The sequence below is a fragment of the Lemur catta genome, chromosome 16 (assembly GCF_020740605.2).
Source record: "Lemur catta isolate mLemCat1 chromosome 16, mLemCat1.pri, whole genome shotgun sequence".
Lineage (NCBI taxonomy): Eukaryota > Metazoa > Chordata > Mammalia > Primates > Lemuridae > Lemur > Lemur catta.
Window position 1 is genome coordinate 6,299,931 of NC_059143.1, and position 26,969 is coordinate 6,326,899.

At 46.4% G+C, this 26,969-nt stretch overlaps 1 protein-coding gene across 1 annotated transcript in view; it reads right to left on the reverse strand.

Moving 5' to 3' along the window:
• The window catches only part of RAB31 (RAB31, member RAS oncogene family), a 119,463-nt gene extending 110,620 nt beyond the window's left edge, over window positions 1-8,843 (reverse strand). Inside the window, exon 1 of the mRNA XM_045527230.1 lies at window positions 8,583-8,843. Within this exon, the coding sequence (XP_045383186.1) occupies window positions 8,583-8,621 (39 nt within the window). The 5' untranslated portion in view covers window positions 8,622-8,843. The remainder of the gene's footprint in view (window positions 1-8,582) is intronic.
• Window positions 8,844-26,969: the final 18,126 nt, after the last annotated feature.

Here is a 26,969-nt window from a genome sequence, read left to right on the forward strand (position 1 = left end):
GTGGCCCGGGGGCCTGCTGAGCACGACGCGAGGCGGGCACAGCGGCAAGGCCAGCACACTCCCACTCAGTGGGTGGGTGCGAAGGAAAACAAGCCTAGAAATATCTGCCTGTAACAGCGAAGCCCAGTGCCTCTCTCAAGGAGGTCGGCCTGGTGAGTCATCGTGGGAAGTAGAGAGAACAACAAACTAAAATGATAGAAGAAAATAATCCTGCCCGGGCAGAAAAAAACAGAGACAAACAGAAGAAATACGGGGCAGGATGGCGCGGGTGACGTTGATTATAAAATAAGAAATAGTCACCTGAGTGTAAGACAAAAGCAGGGGGAAAAGAAGGGCACCAAGAGGTGAGTGATGAAGAGTCACTATTAGGAGAGTTAAAGGCATCATCCTAAGTCCTTCACCTGTGCAACCTAAAACTAAAATCAGCACATATCATTTCCCCTACCTCACAACTAAATTAAAATTTTAATTAGGATGAGCATGTATTACTTTATATTACAGTATTAATGTCTGTGATCCCCAGATTCACACACTGAAATCCTAACCTCCATGGTGACAGTATTATTAGCAGGTGGCACCTCTGGAAGGTGATTCGGTCACGAGGCTGGAGCCCTCATGACTGGGCTGAGGGCCCTCATGAAAGCGGCCCCGGGGAGCTCCCTCCGTCCTTCCACCGCATGATACAAAGAGAAGATGGCAGGCTGCAGCCAGGAAGAGAGCACTCACCAGAACCTGACCCTGCAGGCACCCTGACCTTGGACTTCCAGCTTCCAGAACTGTGGGAAACACATTTCTGTTGTGTACACGCCCAGTCTGTGGCACTTTGCTATAACAGCCCAAACGGACTAAGACCCTTTACATTGAAAAAATTAGCTCTTTCGACATTTATTATAAAAAGCTTAGATAATATTTTAGCTCCTAAAATGAACCATAAGTTTATTAAGTATGTATTACCAGAACTATGAGATGTTCTTTAAGAACAACAAAAAAAGACATTCTTAAACTTGTCATAATGTAAATGTCCTGGCCAGTAGTTTGATTATTAAAAAAACACAAACACTTTGCTCTTTCCCCCTGTCCGCAGGGGCAAGTTTTCAGTGATGTGTGTGTGTGTTTCTCGCAGTTAGAATAGTGCCTCCATGAGGGCAGAAAGAAGTAACACTGGAGAATTCAAATATCTTTTTCTTCCAGAAAAACAAAGACATTGATAGAAAAGGATCTACGCTCTGTGGTTATCTTGTTCAAAGAGGAGGAAGTAGAAGGGAAATTACGTCCTCTGTGCTCCGTGTGCTGCCCTGCAGGGCCCATTCAATTCTCTGACAACTCCAGTCTTCCAGGCACCTCTAGGGGAACTGAAAGTAGCCTAAGATATCTTCTGAGTTCAATACAGAGCAAACAGAAGCCACATTCATGACTACCAGAGAAGCTGAAAAGGTCTAAGGCGTCAAATGCAAGGAAATAGATTAGAAAAAAATTCATCAGAAGAATCCACAGTGAGAAACTCATTCAGTGACGTGATGTCAACCTCACTTTTCTTTTCCTGATTTCTGCTGACAAAGTTAGGCAACAAGAAAGACAACGCTTGCTCCTCAGGACACATGCTCCTCTCCGCAGTTCAGCAGGACAGAAGCTGCAAGAACATCAACCCCCGGGGAAAGAAGGGGCAGATGCTTCCACCCTGGTCTCTGAAGAATCTGAACACAATTGCCCGCCAACCTGCTCCCACCTCTCCCAGGTCTCAGGCCTCTTGTTCTACTTAATCGTCTGCCTTCTTTCCCAGTATAGCACATACTATCTCCTAACAGGCCATATAATACTTTTCCACATTCCTGCTTAAGTGTAGGCTGCACAAAGTCAAACTCCTGTGTCTATTATGCTCAGACACACCACTGCCTGACACTTGGAGAAGCTAAGAAATATTCTTTGAATGAATGCCGCAGAGATAAGTGGAGAGAGTGATTTAATAGTATACATGATCACATAAAAAAAATAAGACCATTCAACATCACCTATGTTGTATCCTCTCCAAAACACTTAACCTGAAAGAAACAATGAGGAAGAAATCGGACACTTCTAGATCTTTAGACTTCCTACAAGACAACTGGCCTGGATTCTTCAAAAATGCCAGCATCATGGGGGAAAAAGGAGGCGAACTGCTTTAGATGCCAAGTGACTACAGAGATAATACATGATCTCTGACTGGACCCTTTAAACAGCTGTAAGGGACATTTTGAGACAACTAGTAACATCTGAATATGGGCTACACATTTGATACTATTATTGCACCTGTGTTCAGTTTTGGAGGTGAGATAATGGTATTGTGGTTATGCAGGAGAATGCCTTTTCTCCTAAAAGATACATCCTGAAATATTTAGGGGTAAAACATCATGACATCTGCAACTTACTTTCAAATAGTTAGAAAAAAATTTTTTAGGCCAGGCACGGTGGCTCACACCTGTAATCCCGGCACTTTGGGAAGCCAAGGTGGGAGGATCACTTGAGGCCAGGGATTCCCGATAAGCCTGGGCAACATAGCATGACACCATCTCTAAAAAAAAAAAAATAAGAAAAATTAGCCGGGCATGGTGGCACACACCTGTAGTCCTAGCTACTTGGGAGGCTGAGGCAGGAGGATCACTTGCACCAGGAGTTTGAGACCAGCTGAGCAACATAGCAGGACTGTGTGGTGGTACACACCTGTAATCACAGCTTCTTAAGAGGCTGAGGGAGGAGGATTGTTTAAGCCCAGGAGTTCAGGGCTGCGGTGAACTATGATCGTTATCCCTGCTGAATCTAAGTGATAAACATTCATAGTACTATTCTTTCAACTGTTGTATAAGTTTAAATTCTTTCCAAATACTTCCTATTCCAAGAGACCTTGCCAGATTCCCCCTTTCCAGCCCTCACTGTATTTAATTTAACTTCCATCATCTCCCACTGCAGGCATGACACCTCCAGCATCACACCCATCAGCACGGGCCACGGATGCAGGTCCTGCACATGCAGCTGTCCTTTCTGCCCAGCCGGGGCCCTCCCCATGTATCTTACCTACTTTCTATCTCCAGCAGAGTTAGCACAGCACCTTGACACAGCAGGTACTTAAAACAGACTTTGAGCAAGAACTTTCTGTCCCTCACATGTCCTCGTGTCTAATAGGACGTGTGACAGTCAACATTTATCATCATCACACCACACTGCTGCTGTTGTGCATGGTATACCATGCCATGTGCTATAAGAAGAACACAAGCCATGCCATAGAGCTCACTGCTGGGGTGCCCGTGTCGCTGGAAAGGCAGGGATCACAGCCATCCTGTCTACATGCAGCCACCCACAATTCCCGGCATAAAAGGGGCACTCAATAAATGGTGAATGGCCAAAGGAATGAATGCCTATTCCATTTTCGAACACATACCACAAATTACAAAACCTAAGACAAATGAAAGTGTAATATTTGCATAGGCGGGCAAGCACCAAGTTAAGTTTAACGTGCTGGACTCAATTAAATTTTGAAGACTTTTTCCAATTAGTGAGCTCAAAATCTTTTTGTGTCCCAGCACCTTAAAATGTAAAGTTTTCTACTTTCCAGTAGCTTTGGCCTTTGAGCAGACCTAAGGGATATAACACACTCACTAAAACAGTAACATCAGACCAGGACAAAGGCAGGGCCACACGCCTGAGCACAATAGACAGGTACTATGCAATTAGGGTTTGCGTCCCACCAAAATTCATATGTTGAAGCCTAATCCCCGAAGTGAGGATATTAGGAGATGGCCCTTTGGGAGGTGATTAAGTCACGAGCAGAAAGCCCTCGTGAATGGGATTGGTGTCCTTATAAAACGAGAAAGAGACCAGAGAGTTCTCTCTGCCACGTGAAGACACAGCAAGAAGGCAGCTGTCTGCAAACCAGAGCCTTCACCAGACACTAGCTCTGCCAGCACCTTAGTCTTAGACACCCCCAGCCTCCAGAACTGCAAGAATTAAAAGTCTGTTGTTTAACTCACCTAGTCTATAGTATTTTTGTTGCAACAGCTCAAATTAAGACACAAGAGATGGGAGAAGGGACCATGACATGAGAAGTTTGAAAGTGCTCCACAAATGATTCTGATACACACACCAGAGAGGCCCTGAACTCTGAAAGCTGGGAGGACAGGGGGTGGGGGAGAGAGGGGGTGCAGCAATCCTCACCCTAAACAAGAGGATCAAAGGGACCCTGATGGATTCCACCAGCCTGGGCTGGACACACAAAAAGGCATATAGCTGGGTTACTGCATCCAGGCACTGCTGGGAAGACATCCCATTATGTCATTTATATTTATTCTTGTGTGACATAGAAGCTATCCAGAGTCACCAGTGCTGAACCATATTTTCCACAAAGGGTTCAATTTAATAGAGGAATCAGGTGTGGTAAGATTTAATGCTGTGGCCAGCCTCTCCGCCCCTCTGCACCCACCCTCTGGACCCCAGAGAAATGCCAGTATCTGGGAAAGAAAAAAATTAGTATGTTAATATAACAGAACCTCAGACTTGGAAAGCAAATGTGATGGCTGCCTAAACCAACCTGCTATCCTATGCACTCGTTCCTTCCACAATAACACTAACAAATTCATATAACCTTATTGGGTACTTTCTCAAAGCAACCCACTTGAGGTTGCACAGCTCTGACTATACTGCCTCACTGCTAGCAGAGCCCTTCCACGTGAAGGCCCTGGACATGGGTGAAGTCCCCATTACCCAGATGTCTCACCAAATCCCAGGTATGTGGCTGCTCCCTGGTGAGCCACCACATAGATTCTCACAAAGGCCAAGAGATGTTTCAACAAGCTCCTTACCAGAAGCAGGGAAGCCCTCAGTTGTCTCTTAACCACTCAGCTATTGAGGAAGTGGTCGAAATTTCTAAATTGTTGTCAAGACAACCAAAGTCCAAATATAAATCTCTCTGGGATTTCATCAGGAAGCAGTGTTTAAGTGCAGGCGCACACATACCAGATGAAATAACAAAATAAAGATCTCCTCCTCCTCCCCCCTTTCTCTCTCCTCCTGCTTTTGCCACGTGGTGATGTGTGTTAAAAATGCATACTGGGAAACTTTCCACCTTTGGGGTTGAAACAGCTGCTGCCTCAATATTGTTTTTGTTAGTTTTTTTTTTTTTAACATACTTTGCTGTTTTTAAGGGTGTTGTCTTTAGGCTACATGTTTCATAATACTAGTTCAGATTACAGAGTGGGACGATTCATACTTGATTGGCAAGAATGAGACTCATGGGGTCCTAGGAGCCCAAAGCCTCTACTCAAGGTGCCTGCCCCTGTCGAGCACCCCTCCTGCATGGCTAACTTCCACAGATGGCCCAGCTTATGCCAGGAAAGGGCATTCCCAAAGGCTTGCCGGGCCATCCACATGTGGAACAAACATGACAAAGTGCACACATGAAATGCGAGCCAAGAATTTATAACAGGTAACCTAAATAAACTCAGTGCTCTTGAGTCCTTGGTTTTCCAAGAGCCCAAAGCATTCAGAGAATGTTTCACAGGCCATCGTCCCTCCCATCCGGGAGCATTCACCAAGAGAAATAAGATCAAACATGGCTACCATGCCAACAGGAGAAGGATAAGGTAAAGGAGACATGCCACCTGGCCCGCCCCCACCTATTGCAAATGACCATAATGTCAGGAGATGGGAACCTCTGACCCCACGGAGTGAGCAGGAGACTACAGCAAAGAGTGACCAGCAGGAAGCCTGGGACAGAAGTTTGCACTGCCCATGCCTAAAACAACCTGCACCTTAAATGAGAAGCATGTCTCCAGGTAATCAAGGATGAGCACATGGCCAGGCACAAAAACACCAGCCTCTCAGCCTTTCCTGTGAGACAGTAAGACTTCGGTTACGGGGTCCAGATTCTCTATCACCTCCAAAGGGGGATCCAACAGTGATCCCAATGGGGGCAACTGAGGGTGTGGCAGCCAGGGTCCTGGTCATACTGAGACTTCAGGGAGGTGTGGCATGGCTAAAAAACAGGAAGCTGAGTGCCAGCCGCATGCAAGACTACACCCAGAAAAGACAGACCTCCCTAACCGAAAAACAAGGGGGCCTGGGGTTCCTGTTAACATTTTGAAAGGACTTTTGAACTTAACATTGACACCCTGTTCCATCCTCTGATCCACTGGTTCTCTCAAGTCAAGAGAGTAAGCCCAAGGCAGGTAAAGGGGCTTTGATCTCCCTCGCATCATCCCACCGAGGGAACCAGTCTACTTGGACAAGCAGCTAGAATACAGCCTGCTGCACACAGCTTGCCCAGCAACAGACCAGCCAAACCAGGGAACTGAACAAATTTTGCTCAGTGTGGATAACAAGGTCATTTGCCCTTTCAAATAAGATATCCTCTGACTTCAGTAAGACTAAAACTTATAGCCACACTCAAGAAAAAAGGAGGCCACAGATGTGGTGTGACACAGTTGATGCTTCAAAGCCTCCATCTGCCCAGAAACCTTTCCTTTCTCCACTTCGGCACTCCTCCAAGTTCAAATTCCTACCAACAGAGCCACCACAAAGAACCAGCAAACAAAGGTGAGGCACTGTCCGCAAGGAGCCACTCAAAGAGTGTGTTTCACTCCTGGAGAAAAGAGAAAAAGAAGTTAAGAGAATTCTGCCAGCTTCCTCATCTCCCAGGCTTGTTAATTGTCACCTTGGACTCACAGACAAGCAGAAAATGGCACCATGTATCTTAAGAGATCATCTGGCATAGTCCTGTGTCGTAGGAGGGAAGATGTTATTATGCCCATTTCACAGATGAGGCAACTGAGTCTGTCTAGAACTGCACAGCTAGTTACTGGGAAAGGAAGAGGGCCCAGGTTTCCTGCCTCCTGGTACAAGGCTGTGGCCACCTGATCAGTGTCCTTACAGGAGGATATAGAGACTCATCCTTAAATATTGAAATGGAAAATAGTCATGTGATGGGACAGGGCCTGTGCCACCCAATAAAGTGACAAGAGAGAAAGAGTCAAAAAAGGCAAAAATATTTCCCACTCTGTTTTTTCCCACGTCAAAACTGCCTCTTGATTCCTTGGGACACAACATTCCTTCCAAGTCTTGGAAGGCCTTTGGTGAGGCTGAAATGGCTCCTCAGAAGGAAGCATGGGACTCCTGGAATTTATGCCTGGACTATATTAGGGAGCCTGGCAAACAGCGAAACCCACTCCTGCAACGCAAAAGGTCAGAGAAAGACCAGAACAGCGTCCCACCCAGATCCCGCGAGGGCTGGGCAGCAGCGGGGGCCTGTGCCAGTGGCTCCCCGGGAAGGGGGGGCCTTGCCAGACGCCCTGGGATTCCAGGCTCTAGTTAGTGCAAGTAATGGTTGTGGCAGAGGCCAGTGATGGGAGACAGTGGAGGGAACACTGTCCTGCCCAACTGTCCTGCCCGAGAGTCCCGGACAATTCAGTCCTCACCTAGAATAATTTCCTCTTTATACAATTCTTGTACATCCATCGTGACAGACCAGTTAGCGCAAGAATGGGTCCACCGGGTCGCTGCTCTTTTTTTAGCAAATGGTTTTCTTGGGAGATCAGCTTTGCCAACTGCTAGGGCAGTACACCAGGCGTCGAAGCCAAAGGCTGCTGAAAACACGCTTCAAATCAGCTCTTCTTTTAAAAGCAGTAACTCTTTAATTTGATGTGGGCACCCGAGAGAAAACGACCCTAAACATGAGCCGAATTCCCAGGGGCAACTGCCGAGGGGCTGCGGTGTCGCCCGCCGCCGCCGGCCAGCGCGGACGAGCTGGGTTTTCTTTGTCTGTTTCTGGCGGCTCCGCGGCTCCTGCGAGCTGGGAAGGACCGAGTTTGGGAGCAGCGGCGGGGACGGGGCTGTCCCACCCTGCCCTGCCATCGCGGCGCGGAGCCGGGCCAGGCGCCCCCTCCACGGGACCGCGCGCTCCGCACCTTTCAGCCCCGCCGCTGGGTTCTCCCACCCGCGGTTGGGTTTGTTGTTTTGCTTCTGTTTATTTTAGTACATAAAGCAACTGCACCCGGGAGGCAGAAGAGGGCTGGGCGTCCAGGCTGAGCAACTTAAACTTTCCGCCGGAAGGAAATTATCAAAGGCGGAGGAGAAAGCCCTCGGAGCCGCGGCCACCTTCCCGTCCCCGCCGAGGGGTCGCGGGTGCCCCGAACCGCCCGGAGCCCGGCGAGGCCGGAGAGGGCCCCGTGAACGCGCGGGCGGGGATGGAGCGAGACGAGGCAGCCGGGCAGCTCGGACCCGGATCCCTGCGGGGACAAGGGGGCGCGGGGGACAAGGGGACGGAGCGCGTAGGGGCACGGGGACGAGGGGCGAACCGAGGGGCGCGCAGACCGGGAGGGCGCGGGGACCCGGAGGGCGCGGGGACGAGGGGCGCGCAGACCGGGAGGGCGCGGGGACGCGGGGGACGAGGGGCGCGGGGGCGAGCCGAGGGGCGCGGAGACCCGGAGGGCGCGGGGACGCGAGGACGAGGGGCGCGGGGACGAGGGGCGCGCAGACCGGGAGGGCGCGGGGACAGAGGCAGCGCGCAGGACGGGGAGAGCGGGGCCGAGGGCCCCCGGCCGAGGGCGACCAGCACTCACCCCGAGAAGGCACACTTTGAGCTCCCGAATCGCCATCATGTGCTCGGGGCCGGGCCGGGCCGGGGCTCTGAGGCATCCTCCGCGCCCGCCCGCCAGCCGGCGTCCTCGCGTCTCGGCCTGGCTCGCGCCGCCCGCGGGCGGAACCGCCGCCGCGGCTATTTCTGGGCCGCGGCCCCGCCGCGGCGGGTCACGTGGCCCCCTGGCTCCTCCCGGGCGCGGCGGATCTAACCGCGGCGGCCCCCGGGTCCCGGGAACGCCCCCGGACGGCGTCGGCCACCCGCCTCCGCGCTCCGACCCGCTCGGCAGCCCGCGGGCACCCGGAGCCCCCGGGGCACCTGCCCCTCCTAGCCCGCCCCGCTGGAAGGCCGGGGTGGGTGCAAGGACAGGACCGGCCCTGGGGAGACCCGGCCCCACGACCCGTGCGGCACTGAAGATGCCATTTCTCACCCGAAAAGTGGATGCCGTCCGAGGTCATTCAAACGGGCGCACTCGGAAGTCTGTGGGTAGTCCCGTCCTTAAGTGACATTTCGGGTCCCAGGCAGAAGTCAAGTCTCTGCCGGGGTCGCCGTGGGGACAGGGGCGACGAGCGGGGATAACTGCCCCGGGCTGGGCTTCCATGTGCCCCCTGCGGCTGTCCACCCTCAGCCCTCAGTTCGTTTCTCCGAGGGCAGCTGAAACTTCTAGCGAAGCGGTAGTCTATTCCTGCCTCCAAAACCGGGAGCCAGGGTCAGAGTCTGAGAAGGGAGACTTGCATTCTGGAGAAGCAGCTCCCTCCCTCAGTAGAGAAATCCTGCCAGTTGTGTGGGCAGAAACCAGCCCTCAGAAGCAGAGCTAGAGATGTGGGTACGGCAGACCTTCTGGGTCCTTCCTTAGCTAGGAAATTAGAGGCTGTGACTTCGGACAATGCAGGGAGGCTGCGGTAGCTGTGTTCCCATCCCCATGGACGGCCAAGGGAACCTCGTCCACGAAATGACCTCACTTTTGCTACTAGGGCAGTGTCAGCCTTCTGGACTTAATCTGTCTGAGAAATTCATTGGCATTTCAGATAGGAAATGTTTTCTTTTAAACTGATTTTTTTAAACTTTATCCCCTATCCCAAACCCTCAGGCCTCTTTCTTGACTTTCCGGTTTTGATGGATGACATCCCCCCCAAGAAGACCACCCACCTTGATCACTGGCTTTGTTTTTGTTGAAGCCAGGTTGAAGCTGCTGGGCACCCAGGTAGCCCCATATCGTAGGGAATTCTAAATCAAGGCCTCCAGAGAGAAAACTTCTAGAACACTGCAGTGAAAACAGTCCCCCCAGTTGGCAATTACATTCTCCAGAGCAGCAGGAACTTTGCCCTGACCAGGCGCAGGCCTGTGGAGGGTTACTGGCTTGGACTGAACTGTTCAGAAAGTAGCTACAGACTAGTTACAGGTCCGTTGTATCAGCGTCCATCCTTGATTCTGTATCCAAAGTACAGACGGTCTCCTGTGTGGCAGCATGAACAGATGCCTCCCCAGCGGCCCTGGTCATAATAGCCGACTGTCCTCAGATTTGCTGGGCAGAGCGCAACTGCTACACAGTTGCAGAAACACCTTAGCAAAGGCCTTAGGCGGCCTTCGCAGACACCTAGCAAGACTCCAATCTCCACAGCAGTGTGTCCTTCTGGCTTTTCTGGGAGTTTTTCAAGAGCCAGTCAAATCAGACTGGAAGCTTCTTCCACGTTCTACATCCTGTGGAGGGAGTGGGGATGCATAAAATTCCCGTAGATCCTTAAGGGCAGAACCATGCCCAGACACCAGTGAGCAGACCAAATGTCCCTTCTGTTCCCTTACTCTTCTTCACGGTCCTTCTCATTCTGCTCCCTCGTGCACCAGCCTGAGTGTCTAGAATGCTGTGTGGTTTCTAGGCTCTGTGGCACAGTCCCCTATCCAGGGCTTCCCTCCCTGAGAATCACCCCAGTCTGTATGTCCTTACCCCCACCCCAGTGCTCATTTGTGTCCCATTCTGATCCGGCCTTGCGCTCTGTGCTTTACAAAGTGGCAATTCGAGCCTGCCAACGGGACCACGTCTGTGGGTTTATACCCCTTCCTCAGCCATCACCCTTGGAGATTAAACATGGCTTCAGGAAAACCAGGTCCCTGTGATCACCCCAGGGTGATGCATAAAGCTCTAGCCCAGGAAAAGGGAAGGTGACTTCAATGAGACATATTTTAGAAGTAACAGGTCAGAGGTAGCTCTCAACTTTTTAAAGGTACAATGTACTATTATGCTCTATGATTACCGTACTAACGGCCCCTGCTGACTCTTCTGGAATTTTCTGCAAATACGAAGTTCTGACATAACTTAAGGAGGGATAAAAATTCAATGGTCCATACCTGACAATTTATCAAATTAAAAAATAGAACATACAAGTTTTTCTCATGAGAACTTGGTAAAGTAAAAGTCATTGTGCTATTTCAGACTTCTGCTTTTCTGCTGCTTTTACCTTCTCCAAAGGTAAAAGCCAGGATCCACTATAAACTGATCATGTTTTTTGATTCAAGAAATCCTTTTTTAGACAATAACATACAAAGACAAAAAAGCAAGCAAAGCCTGCCTATCTGTACACAAACTCCCATACAAAGAAGCAAAGAGATCCATTAGAGAAACAGAATAATGATCTCTACCGAGGTAAAGGGAGGGTAATTGCATTAATTGCAACATTAAAGGTGTGAAAACAACGCAAATCTCTTAATATTTGGGGAGTGATTAAGTGAGCTATGGTGTCTTCACTGGATATATTTAATGGTACACAATAGTGTATGTTACTTAGGTATTAAATGAAATGAGCTTACTACATAAATTTACAGAGAAGTTAGTAGTAAATATGGTTCTGTAAAAAGGTAGGACACAGAGTGGGCTCTGCGTGTTAGGTAGTAGACGCAATATCAGTGTTTGGCAACTCCCTACTGCACAGGCTGGTCTCTGGAGACCAGCTGGTCTGCTCAGGGGCCAGTTAGGAAAAATAAAGATGTTTATGAACCTTATTTTTAATAATTATATCTTTTTTACGGAACTGTAGTAGTGTCAGTTAAAAAGCCTTTTAATATTTCTCATTTACGTAACAATTCCTTCCTTCCTTCCCTTTCGGAAACTTTCTAAATAGCTTGTGCTGTCCTATTTTGTTTGTAACTGAAACTCTTTAAACAAATTTAGAGATGATTCCTGCACATACCAGGGTAGGTCAGACAGAGATTTGAGGGACTTAGAAAAGTGGAGGTGAATGGACCCCAGTTCACTGAGGAGAGCCTCTGTTCTTGGGAAGGAGATTGTCCCAGAGAACCTCCAGGAAAGTGGCAGCTCGGTGGGGGGCCTTGTAAGTGAGTGGATACAAAACCCTCTGTGGATGCCCATCCCCCACTGCAGCCCCGGTGCCTTCATCTCCATGTGGAAAGCACAGTGACATCTCAGATGGGAGCAGAGGAGGGTTTACTCATCGCCTCCTGGTTTACTCATCGCCTCCTGAACAGGAGTGCTCATAAGTGTTCAAGAACAGGTGGCCAGACCTCACTTAAGACAAGGGAGGCCTCTGTTGGGCTCTCACAAAGGATTGGTGTCAGGTGATAACCTTTAGATGTCCCAGGTTCCAGGGTGTTGGTGCTGTGCAGGTTAAGCCAGCCTCATCACCTCCCTGGCCTCCTTGGGGACACTCCTGCCCATCAGCCCCCACCATCCCTGGAATCCGTGGTTGAGCTGAAAGTGTTGGATTAAAAGAAAATAAACTACAAGATATACGTTAACATCTTCCATTAACATGAAAGGTAAACAGACTGATTCAGCTGTGACCTCCTACCAAAAGCCCTAAGCACCATGTAATCCAGTCAGTCCTGTTCATTTTCACTGCTTACCTGTAAAACTGGGAAATTAACAATGATGTAGACCAAAGTCACCACCACCCCACGTTCATGTCTCAGGCCATCTTAGTTGGCTCTTTCTGGCTGGTCACATTTTACTGCAATTGCTCAGAGTAATACTATGGAGTTTAGGATTTTTTCTTAAAGAGATTGTGTTTCACATTTTTAGTACTTTAACATTATGTGTTATCAAACTGAAAATGGATTTAATTTTAGATGGTGGCAACAATTTTCATATCTTCAGGAATTTCTGTGTTTAACTATTTATACACCCATTCAGCAAATAGCAGATGCCAACTACGTGCTAGACATCGTGCTAGACTCGACACGGGGTGCACCACCAAAAGAGAAAGAGGGCACTTGCTGGTGTCAAGCCTATAAAGGAAACAGACAAACATACAGTTGACGGTAATATACTGTTAAATATCCGAGGCTTGGTATATTTGCTTCATTTTTATTACTCTTCCCATTAAGAAAATGAGTATAACTTCCAGAGTGAACAAACCTGGGATGCAATCACAACCAGCCCCCAACCAGAGAAGATGATCAAGATGGCTAGAGTTTAAAGTCCTGGTCAACCATGAGAGGAAAGTGGGGGGTAGCTGGGGGGCAGGAGGAGAGAGATGCTCTATTTGAATCCCGAGACTGCCCACACTAGGAAGACCCTTGAGCTAACTCTAATTTGAAGTGCCCCTTAGAATATCTGAGAACAGGTTAAATATTCCTCATTCAAAATGCTTGGGCCCAGAGTGTTTCGGAGTTCAGAGTTTGTCCAATTGTGGAATATCTGCATTATACTTAGCAGTGGAGTATCTCTAATCCAAAAATCCAAAATCCAAAATGTTCCAGTGAGCATTTCCCTTGAGCATCAGGTCAGCACTCAAAAAGTTTTGAACTTTGGAGCATTTCAGAGTCTGGATTTTCGAGTTAGGGATATTCAACCTGTACCAAGAATATTGAAGTACTATACTAAGTATTTAATGGTTAACTGAGTTGCCTTAAGGCTCCAATTACTTTGAACTCTTGCAAATTTTGTTTTTATTATTGTGGTTATTGTTAAAAAGAAACAAAATTACAACAAATTTAAAGACCTAATTGGCTTTCATTTGAGATCCCAGAATCAGGCAGCAACTCATTCTGTAAAACAGAATGGAGGCCGGGCGCGGTGGCTCACGCCTGTAATCCTAGCACTCTGGGAGGCCGAGGCGGGTGGATTGCTCGAGGTCAGGAGTTCAAGACCAGCCTGAGCAAGAGCGAGACACTGTCTCTACTAAAAATAGAAATAAATTATATGGACAACTAAAATATATATATAGAAAAAATTAGCTGGGCATGGTGGCGCATGCCTGTAGTCCCAGCTACTCGAGAGGCTGAGGCAGTAGGATCGCTTAAGCCCAGGAGTTTGAGGTTGCTGTGAGCTAGGCTGACGCCACGGCACTCACTCTAGCCCGGGCAACAAAGTGAGACTCTGTCTCAAAAAAAAAAAAACAAACAAAAAAAACAGAATGGGTGTTCAATGAGCTGCACAGAGGAGTTTGGCTTTATAGGCAGAAAAGGCTGGAGAAAGAAGGAGCAGGGAACAAAAAGCAGATTGGTCATTTCAAAGTGACTTCCATTATAGGGTTAAAGCAGAGGAACTTCCTTGCCAACCTGGCTCAGGTAAACTGGACCCCGTCGGGTCGGTTGCTGTGCATCTCCTGTTTTTTAGAAAACTGCCCATGTTGAGTTCAATTGGATCATGTGGCACCTGGCAGGAGTGATTCCGTTCTGCTTTGGCCTGGTCTGTTGGGCCTAGTGCGGGAGCTCAGTCCGAAACAATGGCTTCCCATAAATTTTATTTAACATTATTATTGAATTACTATTCTCATTGTTTTTCATTGAATCTCCCCATTTACCAACATGACAGAGCCGGTTATCATCTATAATCCTGTCCTGAGCACAGCACATATCTTGCACTCTGAAAATGTTTGGTGAGTGGCAGATGAGGGCAAGTTCGTTAATAGGACTGCTGACTCCCCAGTGCGGTGGGTAGAAGGGCACCCCGACATCAGACTCAGCTCTCTAAGGGGACATCGGGCTCCTTTATCCCCAGTTTGTGTGAATTTAGGGAAGTTTTTGAATCTCTTCAACCTGTAGTTTCATCCTCTGTCAAAGGAGAATATTACAAGGCTGTTGCATTATTTGGGGGGAAGATTATGTGACGTTTGTGTGTGTCGACAGCAAATCCAGTCCGCATGGCAGAGTGCAAGTTTAGCCCTGAAAAGCCTGCATTCAGCCTCAGGAAAACCGGAGTGGTTGTCACCCTGTCCCCTTCCCTAAGCTTATAAAACTGGGGGTTGTTACTACCCATCAAAAAGGAAGTGTTAACTTCCAAACATCCACCCTTCCTTCCTCAGTTTTTCAGCAGAAAACAGTGACTTTACACACTTTACACACAGTGACAAACTTCGCCATTACCTACAAGTCTCTCTCCATCTCACACTCAGCCCACAAGGGAGGCTTAAATATGCAAATTCAAACTTCAGCCAAATAACAACTGTTTCACTGAAAGATATACCAGGTCTTAAAAAACAAAACCAAAAACAGGAAATAAGAAAAGGTGGCTTCATTTCCCAGTCCCCCCGCCCCTTTCCGCACTTTATAATCCACTGTCACTCTCTAGGGCTCTCTCCCTCTCCCGGACCCGCCTGACCTTTCTCCAATGGCTTATTCTTCTCCTGAACTGACCCTTGCCCTCAGCACCAACCCTCAGCGGCTCTGGTAGAGAGGACGTTAAGGACTTTAGGGCAGACTCCTCCCTGGGGCAAACATTTCTGGGAAGCTGACCTTCCTCCAGGCAAGTATTCCCTTAGCCCACAGGCAGTTCCTGAGTTTCAGGCCAAGGAACCCCGCCTGGTTCTACTGTCAACGATTGTTCAAAAACGGGGTGCCAAGATTATCGGGGTGGCTTGCTGGGGGCAGCCTGAGGCTGGAGAGGCCTCAGCTCTGTTTCTCCTAAGTCGGGGGCAGGAAATGCAGACGGACATTGAGAAATCACAAGGAGAAAGACTGACAAGTTTGACCACATAAAAGCTAACACCAACTTTGTGGAAGAAATACCATAAGCGCAATTTTTAAAAACTGCAATCTAGGAGAATATTTGGCATCAATATGACTCAGCTAATCTTAATATAGAAAGAATAGATTTTTGTGGGGTTTTTTTTTTTCCCCAAAACCACCAGAATCCATTGGGAAAAAATAAGCAAACATGGTCAGTTCACAAGCAGGAAATGCATGTGTGCAGAAAGTCTTCAACCTGACATGTAAGTAAAAGTACAGATTAAAGCATCAAGAAACTATTTTCCACTTATCAAATCAGCAAAGTTGTAAAGCCTAAGGCTCCACTCTTTAGGGTAGAAAGGAGAAGGCTTGGTCAGGCTGGTCAGAAGAGAAACGGGTCAGACTTTTCAGGGTCTTTCTTTATGTATGTTAATGTCCTCACAGCCACTCTCTGTCACGTGGCTGCCTTCACATATCTTTTCTGTGATGCAATGTTTATTTTATGCTTTACTCTCCATGAGCAAATTTATACCCTCTTCTTTTTTGTTCTGTTTGTTTTTTTTTTTTTGAGACGGGGGTCTCACTCTTGCTCAGGCTGGTCTCGAACTCCTGAGCTCACACTATCCTCCTGCCTCAGCCTCCCAGCATGCTAGGATTACAGGCGTGAGCCACCACGCCCAGCCTATACCCTCATCTTAACAAGTTTAATTCTAGGTTCTGGTGGGCACTGGGGGTAAAGAATCTGCAAGCTCCGTGCTCCTCACCAAATATGCAACATTTGAATCTAGAGGATAAAGAGGGGAAGAAAAGGAAACTTAAACCAGAAGGTTTCCATCTGGATAACTAATGATACTCTTCTCTTTGGAATATGAAAGCCTGGGAGGGAGACTGACTCGGGTAGCAATAAGAGCTAACACTCATTGAGTGCTAATTGCTAGCGAGGTGCCAGGTAGCTACCACCCTGCCAAGCATCTTATGTCAGTGATGTCTCTGTTCTCCTCCTGCCTCAAGGAAAGTGCTATTGTTCTTGACACAGAGGCAGAGTGCCTGCAAAGGTCTGCCTTGGTGGCCACAGCCAGGATTCAAGCCCAGGCACTTCAGTAGACATGCAAACTCCCGCAGCACATGTTCAGGTAGTTTTTAGTTTATGAAGTTGCCAGGGACATGCAGGCAATGTTAAGCAGAGTGGGAAATAACACACCAGAACTAGATGTAGAGAATTAGGAGTTGCTGCACAAGATACGTGAGTCAGTGCTGGCTGGCACAGTCACACACACTGCCATGGGGACAGACCCTGTTTCTCCCCATGGATTCAGAACAGCATCCCTAAGATTTGGTGCTCCCTGCAGGGCTGAGGAATCTCTCCCCAAAAGTAAAATAATAAACATTTGTTGAACACAAGATCATGTCTATGAAGCACATTTCCTACTGAACTGTATTATTCTCAGTGCCCTAGAGATACACTTTACCTAAATGGAAAGAGCAAACAATTAACCCAACGATGATGTTTGTGATGGTTAATTTTATGTGTCAACTTGGTTAGGCCTTACTTCCCAGATATTTGGACAAACATTACTCTAGATGTTTCTTTGAGGATATTTTAGATGAGATCACATTTAATTCAGTGGACTTTGAGCAAAGCAAAATACTCTGCTGATGTGGGTAGGCCTCGGCCAATAAGTTGTAGGTCTTAAGAGAAAAAGACAGGCCTCTCTAAAGGAAAGGGGAATTCTGCCAACAGACGGCCTTCAGACACAGCTGCAGCAGTGACTTTTCCCTGCCACTGCAGCCTGCCAGCCCACCCTGTAGATTTGGGACCTGCTGCCTCCACACTCACATGAGCCAGTTCCTTAAAATCTATCTACCTGTTGTCTCTACCTATCTCATATTAGTTTGTGTTTCTCTGGAGAACCCTGATTAATACACTATTCAACTGTTTTTTTCCTTGTCCCAAATCCTCCACTCAGGGTGCACTCACACTGGTTCTGACTCTGTTCTTCCAGATGTTGATTGGTACCAACATACGTCAGACACGAGGCCAGGGGCTGGAGATGGAGGATGCCAGCAAGGAGCCCTGGCCTCAGGAAGCCTGCAGTCCGGGCTCATCTCTGGACCATGACCCTTTGAAGAAAAGACTATTTCCCAAACCTCTCTGGCTGTGGCCCCAGTGGGAGAATTCATGAGCACAAATGTGCGTTTGGTTCCATTAATGTTGCTACGAGGAGGCAGTAATGATTAAAAAATAAAAACATTTGAGATGACAGATCCAGGTCCAAAGCAGAAAAGATATGGTCCCTAAGGCTTAAGCTAGTGTCCAAGAAATGGCAGAACTGTGATAGAAAGAAGAACCAGTGGAGGGACAGAGATGAATCAGAGCTGAAGATGGTCGTGCAGAATAAAAGAGCACAGCCACTGAGTAGGGTTTTCAGTCCGAGGGGGCGAAGGCCCCCCTTTGGGAAAATTTCACTGACCACACTAACAGCATGGCCAGCCCTTGTCTAGACTGCATTATCTAGCCTTGCTCAAGGGCACGATCCTGAGAAAGGAAACAAAAAAAGTCATCCCTGGCCAGGTGCAGTGGTGCGCATCTATAGTCTTAGCTGCTTGGGAGACTGAGGCAGAAGGATCCCCTGAGCTCAGGAGTTCTAGACCAGTCTGGGCAACAGCAAGACTCTCTCTAAAAACAACAACAAAAGCAGTCATTGCTTTTGTAGGAACTGAGATAGAGAGCTGTGACTCAACCCAGGAATAGAAAATGTATCTAGAAAATGAAAGAAACAGTATAAATGTCTGGTATGTGAAGCCAGCCTCAGCTGGCCAGAATAACAAGATGTGTGCTTGCAACTTAGCTACCTGGATACAGGTGCTACACTGGGACACATGGGAGATGTAGAATAAATATTTGTTGAGAAACTGAATGGATGAACAAGTGAAATCTCTGGGACATGTTGACAGCTGAATGAAAGAAGAAAACCACAGGGAAGTCAAAGAGGAAAGGCTAGGTACCAAGGAGGAGGTCTCTAGAGGAAACCGTGGAGCCCTGGGTGGGGCAGTGGGTCGTCACCACCTCTGCTCGGGGGCGCCTTCTGTGGTCATGCTGGTGTCCTCCCTTGCTTGGCGCCTTCTTAAGTCCCAGCGTCTGAGACACAGATCTTGCCTCATGCTCAGTCCCAATACCACCTTTCTAGACAACAGTCATTTATTCTTGGTGAAGTTATTATACCAAAGCTTTTCCTTTTCTTTCTTTTTTAGAACATTTTTTAAAAAACAATATAAGTAAGCTGGTCATGGTTGCCCACACCTGCAGTCCTAGCTACTCAGGAGGCTGAGGCAGGAGGATGGCTTGAGCTGCGGAGTTCGAGGCTGCAGTGGACTGTGATTGTGCCACTGTACTCTGGCCGGCCTGGGCAGCAGAGTGAAACCCTGTTTCTTAAAAAAATTTTCTAAGTAATACATAGTTATTTATTAAAAATTAAGAAAAACTCTGACAGGAAGGGAATCATATTATTTTCACCATCCTAAACACACGCACACACAGAGCTAACATTTATTACAGTAAGTTCTTCCTACTCTTTTTTCTCTATATATAAAGTCGAGTCTTGCAATGGTTATAACCATTTTACACATACAAGTTTGCATCTTTCATCTCTCAACATTATATCCCAAATATTTTCTTATGATATTACCTATTCCTTTTTTTTTTTTTTTTTTTGAGATAGAGTCTCACTCTGTTGCCCGGGCTAGAGTGAGTGCCGTGGCGTCAGCCTAGCTCACAGCAACCTCAAACTCCTGGGCTTAAGTGATCCTCCTGCCTCAGCCTCCCGAGTAGCTGGGACTACAGGCATGCGCCACCATGCCCGGCTAATTTTTTCTATATATGTTTTTAGCTGTCCATATAATTTCTTTCTATTTTTAGTAGAGACGGGGTCTCATTCTTGCTCAGGCTGGTCTTGAACTCCTGAGCTCAAACAATCCGCCCGCCTCAGCCTCCCAGAGTGCTAGGATTACAGGCGTGAGCCACCGCGCCTGGCCTTACCTATTCCTTTTAAGGAATATAATACCTTTTTTATTATAGCAAAATATACATGACATAAAATTGATCTTTGGTACATTAACAATGTTGTACAACTATCACTGCTATCTAGTTCCAGAACATTTTGTCACCTGAAAAGGAAACCTCATACCCACTTTGAGTCACTCTCCATTCCCCTGTCTCCCCAGCCCCGGGCAATCGCTAATTTGTTCTCTGTCTCTATGGATTTGCCATCTCTGGATGTTTCACATAAATGGAATCATACAAGACGTATCCTTTTGTGTCTGGCTTCTTTCACTTAACATAATGTTTTCCAGGTTCATCGTGTTGTAGCATGTATATATCAGCACTTCATTCCTTTTTATGTGATACTATTTTAAATTCTACTCTTCTGCTCAAAAATCATATATGGCTTCCCACTGCCTGTGCAAATAAAGTCCAAACTCCTCTGTGCGGCATTCACCGTTCTGCAAAATCCTCCCTACCCGTCTCGCTTGCACCAACCCACTCTGCTGTTTTGCCTCTGTGTCTTTGTCGAAGGCATCTCTGAATGTCTGAACTGGTGGTTCTCAAAGCATAGTCCTCAGACCGGCAGCACCTGAGAAATGGTTATAAATTCAAGTTCTCGGGCTCCTCCCCAGACCACTAAGTTATTAATAGAAGCTGGATTCTGTGTTTTACCAAGCTTCCCGGGTCATTCTGACGTCCACTGAAATTTGAGAGCCATTGGGCTACATCGCACCACTCCTCAAAGTCTAGTTTATATCCTTGAGCTTCCTGCTCTGGCTCTCCTCTTCCTCCTCACCGGACAATGTCCTTCCTCCTTGAGAGGATTTCCATGTTTCGTACGGTGGCATAGAACCATCTCCACTTTTAGACCTCAGTGTGTCATTTATTTAATCTAAACACCGAGGTGGAGGTTGGATGAGACACCGTTGAGGGCTGTCTCCAGCGAGATTGTCACCAGTTCCCTGAGGGCAGGCCTGGCCCCTCTCCCACCTTCCACTGCACCAGGGCTCCCAACTTGCCTGTGACAAACTGTCGACAAGCTGCAGCAAAATGGGGGTGGGGGGAGGGACGATACTCTAATAAGTTTCCTTGACACTACATGCATCTGATTATATTATCCTGAGATCATGACTTTTCTATTTTGTGGGTTTGAAAATGTCCTCTCTTTTATGAATGGCACTGATAACAGAGAGGATGTTTGGATTTGTATTTTCCTGTTGTTTACAAGCGTATTATCAGATTTTCAGAAATTCCCACTTGCTGCTCTAGGTCTGGGAACCACTGGCCCGTAAAGATCGTGGGCTCAGGATGTGCTGCAGCCAGAGGGGTTTGACAGCATCACTCTGGGACTATCAAGGGGTCCCTGGCTTCTGCACACTGCAGCAGCCACTGTCAGGCCATTTGCAGCTTCAAAGCTGCTCTCCCTCCCAAATGTCAGAGCCTGCTGTAAACTGAACTTAGCTCAGAGACGACCAGAGACAGCTCAGAGAAGAGAGATCTGCATCATGCACCAGGTAGAGCATTTTGAAGGAACACAAACCTCCTACCTTCCAGCCTTGTGATGTAATTTATACACACACACACCACTAACTAGAACTAGAGAGACAACTGTACTCTTAAAGTCTGAATTTTGAAAATTCACAGGTAAAGTGTCTGAAATCCCTGAAATTTGTTTTTTAAAAAATCCTAAACCCTGGGCCCATTCTAGGAGAGATAAGCATATCGAGCCCCACTAGAGACTAAGCACAAGGAAGAAAGAACTGGCTGAGCAGGATGAGGCAGGACAGCGTCATTCTCCTGGCCACAAAGGGCGAGAGCTGTAGATCAAGTACAGTGTTTATGTTTGGGTTAACTGTTCAATGCACTGAGCATGAGTGTATCACTCCATAGTGTGAGTCCAATTTTTCTCATTTATTTATATTGCTATAATTACAAAATCCTAAGTTAAAGAATCCAAAGCTTATGCTTTTGTAGAAACTCTGCCCAGTTCAGAATGACCCTTTCCTCTGAGGAATGCTCCTTCTAAAAAAAAAAGTGGGGGGCAGGTAGATACTGTTTTACTGCTACCCCAACTCCCTGCCACTGCTGATTTGGCTACAGGTGGACATGGGTAGGTGGCTGATCCCGGATGAACAAATTCCCTTGCAGGAATTTGGAATTGAAGTACTGAGAGTCCACTCAGCAGCTTCTATGTGGGACTGGAACTTGGGCTCTGGGGCAGGCCTCAGGCACAAGGTAGAAGAGGACATGAAGCCAATTTGTAGCTGGGGAAATAGGTCTGTGCCCATGTCCCAAGGTGGAGAGTCTCAGGCTCGCAGCCGAAGTTCCCACCTCTCCTAAGGACAGCCTCATCCCACACTTGGGATCTCTGAGCCACCCACAAAATGCCTGATAGACCCCGCTTTGTGCATACATTACTGCAACAGAGGGGAGACTCGGCAGGGTCCACAGGTGACACTAGCCCCACACTAGTCCAGGCGGCTGGTGGCAGCTCAAGAAATATTGAACAAATCAAGTAACCAGTCAATAGATTAAGAATAATATTTGGAAGACTGCTATGTTAGATCTAGAGATGGTTAAGAAGAGCATGACAACAACCTTAATGTTGTAAGTGTATCCATAAAAGAAGGGATAAGATTGGTTCCCAGTGTACTTCTTTTTGTTTTGTTTTGTTTGAGACAGGGTCTCACTCTGTCACCCAGGCTGGAGTGCAGTGGCCTCTTCATAGCTCACTGCAGCCTTCAACTCCTGGGCTCAAGCCATCCTCCTGCCTCAGCCTCTCAAAGTGCTGGGACTACAGGTGGGAGCCACCTTGCCCAGCCAAGTAGTCAATTTTTTAAAAACTTCACTCTGAGATAATAGATTGCCTTTTTCTTTGAGGTAAAAATGACATTTTTAACAATGTAAGTATGATAACAGATGGAATGATAGATGGGGTTTTTAATTTTTTCATGTCATTCATTACTAGACAAAATGGAGTTGGCAACTTCATGTCAGTTCTCCCATTTTGTGTTTTATTTTGTTGTGTATGTGTGTGTGTGTGCCTTTTTAATTTATATTGGTCCATGAAATCCAAGAGTCTGGAACTATTGAACTATATGACTTTAAGCCCCCTTCCAACTCTGGATTCTGGACGCTAGGATTTAACTTTCTTTCCAGAAAACCTTATGATCTGTCTTAAAACTTTATGTGGACAAGCAGGAAAAAGCAACATGGCCCCTCCCTGGAGTCTGTCTGGACTTGCTCTAATACTCTAGCTGAGCAGCTGCTGCCAGAAGGAGTTGGTAGCATTACACTGGAAGTCACATTGAGTTTTGCCTTACCAACTTTTTATTTTGAAACTTTTGAAAGCTACAGAAGAGTTGAAAGAATAGAACAAACCATTCAGATACCCTTCATCCCCATGGACCAAGTGATAACATTTGTTGCATTTGCTTTCTCTCTCTCTATGTGTGTGTATATATGGATACACACACACACACACACACACACACACACACACATATAAGTAAATTAGAATCCTCAGGACGTTTCACTACTCAGTACTTCAGCATGTATCTCCCAAGAACAAAAACATTCTCCTGTGAAACTAGAATAACATTATCACTCCCAAGAAACTTAACATTGATATAATGCATCAATTAATGCATCTAATATACGATCCATATTCAAATTTCTCCAATTGTCCCCATAATAGCCTCTTTTTTAACTTTTATTTTAACCCCCTCATGAGAAATCAAAGTAATAATAGTCTTTAAAGTTGTTTTTGTTGCTATGGTTGGGCCAAGATCCGATCAAGGGTCACCCATTGCATTTAGTTGTCATGTCTCTTTGAATCTCTTTTAATCGAGAACAGTTTCATGCCTTGTTTTATCTTCCAAGGTTTTTGGCATTTTTAAGAGCTAGTTGTCTTATAGAGTATCCGGTAATCTGGACTTGTCTGCTGGTTTCCTCCTAGTTAGATTCAGGTTAACACTTTGGCAAGAATGCTACCAAGGTGCCGGTTTATCGTTCCCATGGTAGCATCGCAGGAAGCACCGATGCAAAGCTATCCCATTACTGTAACTTCGCCGCGGTGGTGTCCACCAGATTTCTCCGTTGTCAAGGCATCTTTTCCCTTTGCATTTAGTAGGTGATCTGACACAACAAAGGTTTCAGACCCACCTTTTGGCTCATCTGTCCCAGACCTGCAGTCAGCTGCACATCTAGGGAACCCCAGTTCCGTTCAATGGGGCATGGTGTTTAGACACAAGATTCTGGTGCTGGGTGTTTAAAGGAATATTAGAAATGGCATATAGGCCCTTTCAATGGGTAAGATTTAAAAAATAAACATGAGTTCATAGTACTACAACTACAACTCTTATCTCTCACCTTCCCCCATGACTTATTCGTACCTCCCTTTCCCCTCAGTGAGATCCCTGGTTCCCAACAACATGTAACTTACTTATCCTGCAACATACAGAAAAGATTTTAATAGTTCCAATAACACTAAACCAATACCACTTCCAACCACAAAACTACCAAGCAAATCCAAAATTCCTCCACGGTTCTTTTTTCCCTCCCATCTACTGAGTGGTACACAGTACACAATCAGAGTGCTGGCTTCAGAGGCCAATCGAGTTAGCCGTTCTGTGTGGTGATGTAATCATTTGATGTATGGTTAGATTTATTAGTTTCTGTTTATATTCAATTTTAGGTGTAATGTTTTTGTTCATTTTGCTTTGTTCTTCTACATATTGTTGATTTCTCATAGGAGTTTCGGACTTTGGCTTCTCTGGAGGAGTAGAGTCATGGCCAGAGTGAACACACAAATAAATAATAAAACAAACAACAAGCATATGTGCACCAGATGTCCCTGCATAAATTGTGGTTATTAATACTTCATAGGACTGTTGGAACAAATCAGATAGTATGTGAAATTATTCTGTGGGGAAAAAAGCCTGAGAGCTTAACCCAAAATGTGAGCTAGGCAGCAATTCAACCAGGATTGAAAGTCACATTTTTTCCTAGATCCAAAGCCTGTGCCTTTAAATATCATGACATATTCAGTAAATAATAAAAGTTAATAAGGATTAATAAGAATTTCAGGAATTTCAGTGAGCCTGTAGAAAAACTATTCATCATGCACTTATGAATGATAGATAAATATACGCATGTGCGTACAGTCATGTACTACACAATGATGTTTATCAATGACGGACCACATACACAACGGTGGTCCCATGAGGTTATAGTACCATATTTTTATGTACCTTTTCTATGTTTGTATATGTTCAGATACACAAATATCTACCATTGTGTTCCAACTGCCTCCAGTGTTCAGTACAGTAACCTGCCGTACCGGTCTGCTGCCCCACAGCCCACGCGTGTGTAAGCACACTCTGTGATGTTCACGTGACACAGTCACCTAGTGGCACATTTCTCAGAAGGTATCCCCATCATTAAGCGACACACAAGTGTTTCTTTTTTCTCTTATGCATAAGGAAAAATTAAGAGGTTGACTGGCTTTATCTGCAGAAGGGAGAGGGCATGACTGGATGCATGAGTTGATGGCCAATCCCAACACCAAGAGTCCCCGTGGGAGCCTCTGTCGCAGTCTCTCAGCAATGTCTCTGTCGGGAGAGAACTCGCCCCGAGGAGAGAAAGAACGGATGCACCCAAGTCAGTCCAGGAAAGCTCAGCGTCGCTGCCATTCTGGGTTTCGGAGAGGCAGGAAAGAGCTGCAGCGACCACACCCACATCCAGCGTGGGGCAGAGAGAGATGGCACAGGCGCACAAAAGCTGCCTTTGGGGAGAGCACATGTACCCCCAAAATATGTACAACTGTTATATATCAATAAGAAAGGACCTGTCCATAGTATATCAAATAAGGAAAAATCACTTATAAAGCTCCATGCAGATGCCAATTATTCATAAAAACTTTTTCTATGAGCATACAATATTTTTATGTATTTTTTTAAAAATTAGTGAAGCCTTTTTAAAAGAAGATCGTTGGTGAGCTTGTTGAGCATAGCTTCAGTAGAATGGTGGGAAGGAAGAAGCACCACACAAAAGAAGCTACCTCGGGAAGCATGGCCAGCAGGCTGTGAGAACTCAGATGGACCACATCCACATCCATGGCAGAGATTTTCAGGACTAGAGGAGCGAGGTCTGGACCTCTTCTTGGTAACTGTTTTAGAGGAATAGAAGTGCCAACGCTTGCTTATAGAGCCAAGAAACAGAGGGAATTAAGACTGTGTAAGCCCATGGTTACAGAGACCAGATCACCTCTGCCCTTGCCTAAATTTGGCAGCACACGCCAATGAATTCCCACTTGTAGATTAGGCTAGTTGAGGTTGGGTTTTTCACCTGCAGACGAAGACACACACACACACACACACACACACACACACACACACACACACACACACACACCCTAGTGTGTGCATCACTCTTAACCCTCACAACAGCCCCTGGGGAAGCTAGTAACATTTTTGCTATTTGGGGATGAGAAAACACCTTTCAGATACCTTAAGTAACTTGCTCCAGGGCAAATATTTAGCAAATGGTAGGCAGAATTTGAATCAAGGTCCTCTCGTGCTATATCACATTCCACTGGAATATGCCATCAGATACATTGTATATTCAACAACTCTGTAAACACAAAATTTATGTCTATTGAAAAAATGTAGATTGCGACATATATGTTATCCTCCGTTATCAGTTAACATCAAAGGAACAAGGAGAATGTTTCCTGAACACCCACCACATGCTAAGTGCTGTCGAATACGTTAGGTCATGATCCCCGCCAGCGAGCCAGTGAGTCAGTGAGTCATCCACACATTTCGAATGAGGATGCTGAAGTTCAGGGGGTGTAATTAGCAATTATCTTTGGTGGCACAGTATATAGCAGGGCTGGCATACAAACAATTTCTTCCGACTAGAATTCTGCTCTTCCTTCTTCCTAGTGTAGAACTGGATTATTTGACCCCAATTAGGTAATTCAAGGCACTAACGTTCACCTAGTGGCCTCTACCCAGGGAGTGAAGAGAGAGCTCATGAGAAAGTAACCAGCCTCCATGGACAACTTTCCACGCTCCACCCGTTTCCGTGGTGGAAACTGTCACGGCATCTCTAAGCAATTACCTAAAGCTCGGCTGAGAGCTGTTCAAGATTTTTTTTAATATTGATCAACAGCAATAGATTTATAAAAACCAGAATAAAAGGGCTAATAAATCATTTCATTTGTATGGTATAATTAAATGTCTCAGCTAAAAAAGTTTACCTTGATAAGAACTGATGGTGAAACACAGTTTGAAGGCCCAGGTGTTTTCTCTTACTTGGAATATATTGGGTTAAATAAAATACGTTATTAAGATGAATTTAACCTATTTCTTTTTACGTTTTCAAATGTAGCTACCAGATAATTTAAAATTACATGTGTGA